The sequence below is a fragment of the Malaclemys terrapin genome, chromosome 18, assembly GCF_027887155.1.
Source record: "Malaclemys terrapin pileata isolate rMalTer1 chromosome 18, rMalTer1.hap1, whole genome shotgun sequence".
Lineage (NCBI taxonomy): Eukaryota > Metazoa > Chordata > Testudines > Emydidae > Malaclemys > Malaclemys terrapin.
Window position 1 is genome coordinate 21,657,901 of NC_071522.1, and position 9,510 is coordinate 21,667,410.

Here is a 9,510-nt window from a genome sequence, read left to right on the forward strand (position 1 = left end):
GGCGATGGGGCCATCCATGGGCCAGAGTTCCCAGGGCTGGGGAGCTCAGGGACAGGGGAGCAGGTGTATCGGGCTGGGAGGACCCAATGGTGGACATCACACTTCTGAACAGGGGTTCGGGTCCCTTGGGACCAGAATTGGAGGTGGGGTTGGGTGCAGGTGGCACAGTTACGCGGCATTGGCTGGGGTTGGCATGAGTTACGCCTTGAGAGGCTTTTATTGATTTGGTGTCTCTTTAGGGGACAGCTAGATCCTGGTGGGGCCTCAGAGGCCTCCGGGGGGAGGAAGAAAAGCAGCCAGGAGCCACCATTAGACACTCCTGACCAGGGTACGCTTGCCCCCCATCTCTTCCTCCCCACATGGAGCCTGCAGCTCTATTTGTGGGGTCAGAGTGGGGTGAATGGCGGCACAGCAAGGAGGCCTGCCTGGGGCACGTGGGCAGCAGGGAGTGGTGGTTTGGAGGATTAAAACGGGCTGGGGAAGGCATCTCAAAGGAGCTCTGTGCTGGGGCCGGGCTGTGTACGGGGTGCTGGCTTCAGACTCGCTGTCTATTTCTGTTTGTCTGTTTAGACTGGCAGCCCTTCTGGTGTGGGCAGCACCCAGCAATGGCCCTGGTCCCACCTGGGCCTCTTGGCGCTACCGTAACCCAAATCAACACGAATATGAATGGTCCTGCTCGTCAGTCTGTGCCAGCACAAAGCCAGAGGCTATGGCTCCACCCTCCCTGATCGGACCCCGGATGGGCCCGCCTGGGCCTTGTGCAGCATAGACCCAGCTGAGTGGTTTGGCTGGGACCTCATTAACTCGGCCCTCCCTGGACGGGACACGAGGAGGGTCGGCTGGACCCGAGAGCAGCTCGCACAGAACTGAGCAGTGTCATCCCAGCTGGCAATGACCTCACCCAGCTCAGAACTTCTGAGCCGTTTGGATCCAAACAGCCTGATGCCGTTGGGACCAGAACATTCCAGGACGATTTAAACCACAACCGTCTGGTGCCACTTGGATCAAACCCTTGGCTCAGGTCAATCGTGATCCTGTCTCTGCTGCCTGCACTGTGAGATCTGGGGATTTAGCTGGAGAATTGGACCAGAACCGCCATCCCTTCCCCAGCAGAGACCCAGACCTTCTGGCTGGTGCTGGGACAGAGAATCCAGGAGGTTTCGAGGACTGTGACAGGCACCAGCCTTGGCCCGAGTCCCCAGAGCCAGGACCATGGCGCACAGCCAGGGGCTTCCTGCTGACGCCCCAGAGACGAATCCTGGAGCTGCCCAGGAGGGGTCAGGTGAGCAGGACGTTCCCTGGGCCCACAGGACACTCGCGGGAGAGGCTGGCAGGGGTCCTAGGTCAAGGATGAACTCGAATTCTCTCTCTGCCTGGCCCAGGGAGGTCTCAGAGGGGGAGGGGGAGAGAAACAGAGACTCCACCAGGGCACAGTGGGGAAAACAGACTCCAAGTGGGGAGAGACAGAGCCCTCTAAATGGCTAAATGGAAAAGAGGAAGGGGGAGACACAGACACCCGCCCCCCCAGGGGTGAAGGAGACACCAGGAAGAGGAGAAATCTGGGGGCACGAAATGGCTCTTCCATGTAGAGACGCCAGTGCAGAGTCCTGGGCCCTTGGGGTAACGAGCCTAAGCCAGGGGCCTTGGAGATGGGCACAGCCAGGTCTCAGGCTGCTCCTGGTAACCATGCCAGGGTCATAGATGTCAGGGCTGGGGCAGACCAATGGGGCAGAGTGTCCATCCCCCCCAGGCCAGGGCAGCATCGGCACCGACAGGACGTTGTCTAGGGCTCTGTCCAACCTAGTTGCCAATGTGCCAAGCAAGCGAGGGGGCTCTGGCCCTTCCCTGGGCACAGCGTGTCAGATCCCTGACTGGTCGCTCCCCTGATATTCGTATTCACGGAGTTCCCTTCCCCCTGCCCATGGGGGGCACCTTTGGGCCTGGAACACAGGGCTGGGAGCTGGACGGGGATGCGCTGCTGGGGGCGATGGCCGCAGGAGTTGGGCTTTCATTCTGCTTTCAGAGTCGCAGAGATCAGGGGAGTCGCCCCCTCGTCAGGGGGTCTCTGCTGGGAGCCCCGTTCCTGAGGAAATGGCGGAGCAGAGGGTCTCTGCCTCTGCAGGCCCCAGGGACCCAAGCCAGCAGACCTTCACGGCCACATCCGTCACCAGCCACTCCTCCGCCCGCGGTGTGCAGCCTACGGCCTCCAACCGCCTGTGTGCGCAGCCCCCAGGGGATCCACCCGGCGCAGGCATGAAGAGAAAGCGCTCGGCACGTGTCAGAGAGGCCGAGGGGGAGGGAGAAGAAAAGACCCTTTACTACATGCAGGTCAGGGTCGTGAACGGCGTCTCGGTGGCCTGGGAGACGGGGGCCGGCTTTGAAGCCATTAGGAAGCGCCCCCGCATCTTTAAGGCCAATTACAGCGGAGGAGAAAGCTTTGCCGGATCGGACCTGAGCAGCTCCCACACCAGGTCCGACCTGGGGGACGTGGACCCCGAGCTGGGGGACGTGGACCCCGAGGCAGAGAGCGACGCTGGGGGACCAGCGGAGGAGGCTCCGCAGCAGCCGATGGGAGCGCCCCCTGAGTGGCTCCTCACCCCCGAGCAGGGCCTGCGCTGCCTGGCCTGCTGCCGAGTCTTCCCCAGCCTGGAGGCCCTGACCCAGCATGTGAAGCAGGGGCTGCGCGAAGGCTTCAGCTGCCGCGTCTACTACCGGGTGCTGGGGCAGCTCAGGGCGGGAGAGCCGCCCCGGAAGAGACGGCGACGTGGGGGCCGGGAGTGCAGCAAGTGTGGGGGAGAGATACGGCGCCCACGCAAGGCTGCCAGATAGGCCTGGCAAGGACACGCCGGGGGAGTCCAGCTGCTGGTTGAGACCGGAGACGACTCTGCCAGCGGGTCCGGGCACACACACCAGTCGCTGCCCCCGGCTAGGAAGCCCTGCCCACTGCCGGCTTCCCAGCTGGACCCCATCTCCACATGAGGCCAGGACAACGAGCTCTGGGACTCGCCGTGATACGCCCAGGAAACGCCAGCGCTACGAGCATCAGGGCTGAGAAATGGCAGCTCCAGCCGTGCCAGGCCAACGGCATCCCAGCCCAGCGTGCCAGATCCACACCAGGCTCCCCCCCGGGGCCAACAGGCCGAACCGGAGCTGCCAGGCTCCCTCCCCTCCCCCAGCCCGGCCGGAGGAGCAACCTGCAGCTCCCGCAGCAAGGCCCTGCCGGATGCCAGCAGAGCCCCAGACAGCAACGCCGAGCCCCACCCCTCCATAGGGCCGTGGCCGCACCCGACCCAGCCACCAGGGATGGGGAAAGAACTGACGACATCAGCCAGCCTTCTCCCTGCCGGGACCCAGCCTAAAGCCTTGGCCACCACCCAGAGGGCTGGAGGGTCGGTAGCAGAGCCACATCCTTAGAGACCCACACGGACTCCGGCCCATCGACGGGAGCCAGGTGATGAGAAGTCGTCTCTCTGCAGCATCCCCAGAGACGGACGCACAGGGCGGCTACGACACACAGCGCCTGAAGGCTGAGCCGTGGCCTCTGCCGCCACGAGCAAGGAGCCGGGAGCGCGCCCCGCCGGCACAGACATCAGCTAAGTGACTTACTGCAGGGTTCTCGTCGGCGGGGAGGGGGGGCCCTAGGCTCCCGCAGCGACTCAGGGGCTTGTGAGCTAGGGCAGGTAGCTAAAGGGTCTGGGCAGGGGGCTGGAGGTCAGGAAGGCAGATGGGGACAAGGGCTGGGTGAGAAAAAGGGGGGTTTGGGCGGGGGCAAGGATGGGAGGAAGGGGGTGTGGGCGGGGGCCACACCTCGACCAGCCACAACGGAGCTAAAGCTCTTACCTGCATCTTCACTAGGAGCAGGTTTCGCTGACCCACATTAGATCCACCTGACCTAAACCCCAGCCCGTGTCTTAGTCCAGGCACAGCGCCGGTGTCCTCCTCAGCGCCTGGCCCAGCTCGGTCAGATGATAAATTGAGAGCTCAGGCTGGCGCTCAGATCCCAGCTGAAAAGCAGGGGAAACATTCTGTGCTCCCAAGTGCACCAAACGCCACAGCCGCCCGCCCACCCGTCAGCTGAGGGGACGAAAGGCTTTCACCAACATTCATTAATGAAGCTTCACGCCCCTTGGCAGGAGTGGGAGCATCCAGAGCCTTGTGCGGCTGACCGGGAAACTGAGGCACAAAGAGGCAAAATGACTCAACCGAGATCACACAGTGACTCTGGGAATCTGACATTTCTTTGTGCCAGACAAAGGCAGAACCCCTTCCATGCAAAACAGCGACTAACCTGGGAAGGGAAGCGGCGTGTGTGACCATCAGAGCATCCCCCGTTTAGTTTGGCTACTAAGGAGCACAGCCCTAAAGTCACCATATAACCCCCTGTTCATATGTTACATTCCATGCAGCTATCCATTCTTATCAAGGGCACGAAGCCCTGTCGGAGGCAGTGGGGGCTGCCCGGCAAACCGTGAAGCCGGTACCGCTCGGGCAGCTGTTTCGTGTGGCTGGGAGGGAGGAGGGGGAATGCGGGGCGCTCAAGGGAGGGGGCGGAGTTGGGGCAGGGCCGGGGCAGGGAAGGGGCGGAGTTGGGGCAGGGACTTTGGGGGAGGGGTGGAGTATGTACAAAGGGGACACTGACCTGCACTGTAAAGCTCTTAGCGATCTATGGATGAAAAGTGCTATATCACAGCGAGGGATTAGTATTAATTCCTTTTCTCTTCCTCCCCGTTGTGAGCACCAGCTACTGCCATGAAGACCCCTGTGTTCCAGAAAGAACGTCAACCAGATGCTTCCCGAGTGACCTACTCAGGGTGCCACTTGCCCCCATCCGGCCAGGAGGTAAATATCAGAATGTGGCCGACCTACCGGGTTGACCAAAACAATCGCTTGCCCTTTATCCACAAACCTGATGATTCTCAGACCCAGTTTTTGGTCTCCACCAACCGTCCCGCTTGGTAGCAGAGTTTTAGTAGCAGAGGCTGTAGTGAGGACTCGCAGGGCTAAGATCATGCTAAAAACACTGTGGAACATTCATATATCAACCTAAAGGAACAGAATGCATTGTGGGATATGTTGGCCTTGCCTATCTTTATCATGTGTGCAACTTCCTGGGGTATAGGGTGACCAGACAGCAAATGTGAAACATCGGGACTGTCCCTATAAACCTACGTAAGAAAAAGACCCCAAAATTGGGACTGTCCCTATAAAATCGGGACATCTGGTCACCCTACTGGGGGAGGGAGCGGGGGTTGTTTGCAAATTAGCAAATAACCAAACAACAATAGTCACTCCCCGAATTAACGAGGTTTGGCTAGACAGTTACTAAGGGGTAGATGGCGCTAGGTGCCGCTGTTGGCTAATGGTGATATCTGTAGCAGTGAGACCTTTCTGTACTTCCACAGGGCTGGGCTAGCAAGGACTTGGCCCTGCAGGCAGCAGGGAGGTGCTTTGGCAGAGCTGGGGCAGGGAGGAGGGAGCAGAATTGGACTGGCAGGGGATACTCCAACCTCTGACAGCAGTGCATTGGCAGAGCGGGTGGGAGCTGTGCTGGAGTGGCTGGGAGCGTGGCAGGCCATGCTCATGGTGTATGGACCGGTCCGTGTGGGGGGACCACAGATTGCAATAGCACAAGATGTTGCAGGTCCGATTGAGATGTGTTGTCAGCGCTGGGGGAGGCAAGTGCCCACAGCAGCAGCCCCGCAGCATCGTGCCTGGGCCCAGGCAGCTCTGTCAGCCTCCTGCGTTCAAGAGACCCGATTTCACTCCAAAGAGGAGAGCATTTCCGGAACAAGAGCCTTCGTTCCCAGCACGCTCACAGTAACTGCCCTGGCCGCATGGCTGCATTTCTTAAGGGAACCTGCCTCACAGCTCTCTCTCTGTTCACAGAGTGACACTCGCACAGGGGAAGGGCCCGGAAGGAAGTCTGCCTTGATACGGTTTGCGTCCAGGTTGCGGGGCAGACACAGCAGGAGCTGACCACATCCCCAGCTTCACACTCCCCATTCTTATAGCACTGCCGAGTCCTTTGTTAAGGTCAGACGTCGGCAGCCGAAAAGGACCTTTACATCTTCTATCACCAGAATCTCATTCAAACAGGAAAACAACGAAAGGCAGAAGGCAAACTTTGAGCCCTCTTTGAATTCCTCCTGGTGGTTTGACGCAAAGCAGTCACACTGAAGGCAACAATTCTCCATTCTTCAGTAGGGGCCCAATCCTGTGACGTGCTGAGGGCACTTAACAGCACTCAGGAACCTTTCAGGATCAGGCCCCATAATTCCATATGCCAGGCTGTTATTATCGTGTAATATTTATACTGCATTGGTGCCTAGAGGCCAGCCAGGCCTGGGGCCAGTTGTGCTGGGGACTCCAACAGACAGAGCTAGTGTCTTCCTAGATGCAAACCACACATGCCCATGGGCTGAAATCAGAGCACATGGAAAAAGCTAACGTTAGCGTGGTATCAAAGCATCACTCCAACTAGTAGAGACATTGTCTACACCCAGTGATCTCTGGTACCCATTTGTGATACACTGCATGCACAGAAGGGAAGAAGGGAGGTTAGTTCTGTGGGACAGTGAAGAACAGAGGAGATATGTGGATTTTTTTCATGAATTGTCTATTTGATTGCAATCATGAAATCTGCCACATGGATGCAAGGAGTTAACTCAGTCCTAGGTGGTTTTGTTGTGCGGGGGGTCCTCACGGTGTTTTTGTTTTGTTTTCTTGTTCGGCTGGGCAGCGCTGGAGGGTTTGGGTTTTTTTGTTTTTATGTTGTTGTTTCAGCCGGGCAGCGCGGGGGGTTTTTGGCGGCACTACACTGGGGGGTTTGGGGCTTTGGGTGGCCCGGCCCGGCCCAGTGCTCCGGAGGTTTGGGCAGCCTGGCCCGGCCCGGCGCTCCAGGGGTTTGGGCAGCCTGGCGCAACGGTAGGGGGCGGGGGTTGGGGCGGCCCGGCATGGTGCTCAGGGGCGGGCGGGGGTTTGGGCGGCGTGGCGCTGGCGGGTGGGCGGGGGTTTGAGCAGCCCAGTGCAGCGCCTGGGGGGGGGTGCAAGTGTTTGGGCAGCCCGGCGCGGCGCTGGGGGGGGGCGCGGGGGTTTCGGCAAACCAGCGAGGTGCTTGGGGGGGACGGGGGTTTGGGCGGCCCAGTGCAACGCTCGGGGGGGCGGGGGTTTGTGCGGCGAACTGCTTGGAGGGGGGCGGGGGGTTGAGCGGCCCGGTGCAGCGGCTGGGGGCGGGGCAGGGGGTTTGGGCAACCCAGTGAGGCGCTCGGGGGAGGCGGGGGTTTGGCCGGCCCGGCGCAACGCTCGGGGGAGTGGGGGTTTGTGTGGCGAGCTGCTCGGGTGGGGGTTTGGGGGGCCCGGCCCGGCGCTCGGGGGGGGGGAGCGGGGGTTTCGGCGGCCCCGCGCTCGGGGGGGGAGTGGGGGTTAAAGCGGCCTGGCGCGGCACTCGGGGGGGCGTTGGGCGGCGTGGCGCTCGGGGGGGCTGGGTTTGGGCGGCCCAGCGCAGTGCTGGGGGGGGGGTGTTACGACAGGGCGGCACTCTTCTTTTTTGCCTGGGGCGGCAAAAAAGTTAGAGCCGGCCCTGCCTGAAGCTCACAGAGAAGCAGGGCCTGCAGAGAAAGAGACTGTTAGTGGCCCCAGAAGAGCTGGGGTACCAGGGCTAAGTCGGGCCTACCTAATTCTGGAGGGAAATTGTCTACATGGTAAGTTAGTGCACAGAAGTTAGCGTGCTCTAGATTCACACCCTGGCTTGCTGTGCACTAACTCGCCCTGTGGACAAGCCCTGAGAGAGGTGCAGCTCATCCCTGAACCAGGACAGGAACAAACTATCAACTTCCACCCTTTCAGTTTACGGACACTGGTCCAAAATTTTCCATTGCAAGATTTTTCCTGTTGAGAGAAAATGGCCTTTTTGTAGCAAAAAAATCCATTTTCACCTGCACTGTTTGGGGGGGTGTAGCAATGTGGGACTCACCCCTGCGGCACCTCCTGCTGGTCATCTCAGGGAATTACCTCGCCAGCCTCCGGAGCGCCCCCTGCAGGCCAGTGATCCGCCTTACCGCTGGCCCCGTGTCCCTCCCAGACCCCGGTGCCCTTTTATCTGGGGTGCTGCCCCCTGGCAATGCCCCCACACTCTGCCTCTGGGTCTCCCCTCTCTGGGGAACCCCCAACCCTCTAATCCCCACCTTGCCTCACTCTGGGCTACTGCCAGTCACCAACTAGCCCCCGCGCCCTGGGGCGGGCTGCAGTGTCAGCCACTCATCATAGGCAAGGTCAGGTCTGGACCTGCTGCCTCTCTCTGCAACCCAGTGCCTCTATGGGGCCTTGAATAATGTTACCATACGTCCCTTTTGGCCCGGACATGTCCGGCGTTTTGGTAATCAAACCCTCGTCTGGGGGGAATTTCCAAAAAGCCGAACGTGTCCGGGAAAAATACTCCCAGCTTTGCCGGCATCCCTGGCTTACCTTAGAGTAGGCTCCGGCGACTGCTGCTGCTCCCTGACTCCTCAGCTCTGTGCAGCTGAAGAGCGGAGATGCCCGAGTGCTACCGGCTTCACGATTTGCCGGGCAGCCCCCAGACCTCCAGACCCTGTCCCCGGCCGGGCGCTTCCCCTCCCGGACTCCGGCTGCGCTGGGGAAGTGCCCGGCTGGGGGTGCAGTGGGTCGGGAGGTCTGGGGGCTGCCTGGCAAACCATGAAGCCGGTAGCGCTCGGCAGCTGTTTCGTGTGGCTGGGAGGGAGGAGGGAGAATGCGGGGTGCTCAAGGGATGGGGCCGAGTTGGGGCAGGGACTTTGGGGGAGGGGCAGAGTTGGGGCAGGGACGGGGCAGCGAAGGGGCGGAGTTGGGCCGGGACTTTGCGGGAGGGTGGAGTTGGGAAGGGGAAGGAGCGGGGCCAGGGCCCCGTGGAGTATCCTCTTTTTTAAAACCTTAAGTATGGTAACCCTAGCCTTGGACAAGGCCCTGCAGCCTGGGGAGTTGTCAGCCTGGAGCTCCCCAGCCCCTCTGGCCTTTCCCCAGCCCTGCCTCACTCTAGGCACCTCACTCTAGGCACCTCTAGGTAGCCCCCCCCGGCCCAGCCTCCCAGGAGGCAGAGAGAGTCTATCTGCTCCTGGCCCACTGTCCTCTTATAAGGGCCAAGTGCGGCCTGATTGGGGCGTGACCACAGCTGTGGCTACTTCCCCAATCAGCCCAGGTTTCAGAGCTGCAGCTCTCTCCAGGGCTGCTTTCAAGCCCTTCAGGGGGGTTGCCAATAACCAAAATTGGGGGTTTTCAGCAACTGATAACTCAATGGTTTGGGGGTTCCTGTTTTTCAACAAAAGCCCCTGAAAACTTCAAAGAAAACAAAACAAAAGTTTGTCTACATTGTTCCCATTTCCTGAGCAGATTAATCTTTGCCCTGAATGTGCTGGGTTTCTTAGTGGGACGTTTCCTGTTTAACTTTAACGTTCCTGAAGGTAACAGACCCATTGCTGCATGTCTGCAATCTAACATCACCTGTATGTACCCCTTTGC

General features: G+C 60.3%; 1 protein-coding gene across 1 annotated transcript; it reads left to right on the top strand.

The window, feature by feature from the left end:
* The first annotated feature begins 1,212 nt into the window (after nucleotides 1-1,212).
* LOC128825860 (protein FAM170B-like) lies at nucleotides 1,213-2,829 on the top strand. Its single transcript, XM_054008697.1, has 2 exons — nucleotides 1,213-1,282; nucleotides 2,024-2,829. Exons 1-2 carry the CDS (start codon nucleotides 1,213-1,215, stop codon nucleotides 2,827-2,829), a joined length of 876 nt encoding a protein of 291 aa, XP_053864672.1.
* The last annotated feature ends 6,681 nt before the right edge of the window (nucleotides 2,830-9,510 follow it).

Coding starts and splice junctions, on each gene's coding strand:
- LOC128825860 (XM_054008697.1), top strand. CDS start 1,213: ATGGCGCACAGCCAGGGGCTTCCTGCTGACGCCCCAGAGACGAATCCT. Junction 1,283..2,023: donor AGCTGCCCAGGAGGGGTCAG/GTGAGCAGGACG, acceptor TTCTGCTTTCAG/AGTCGCAGAGATCAGGGGAG.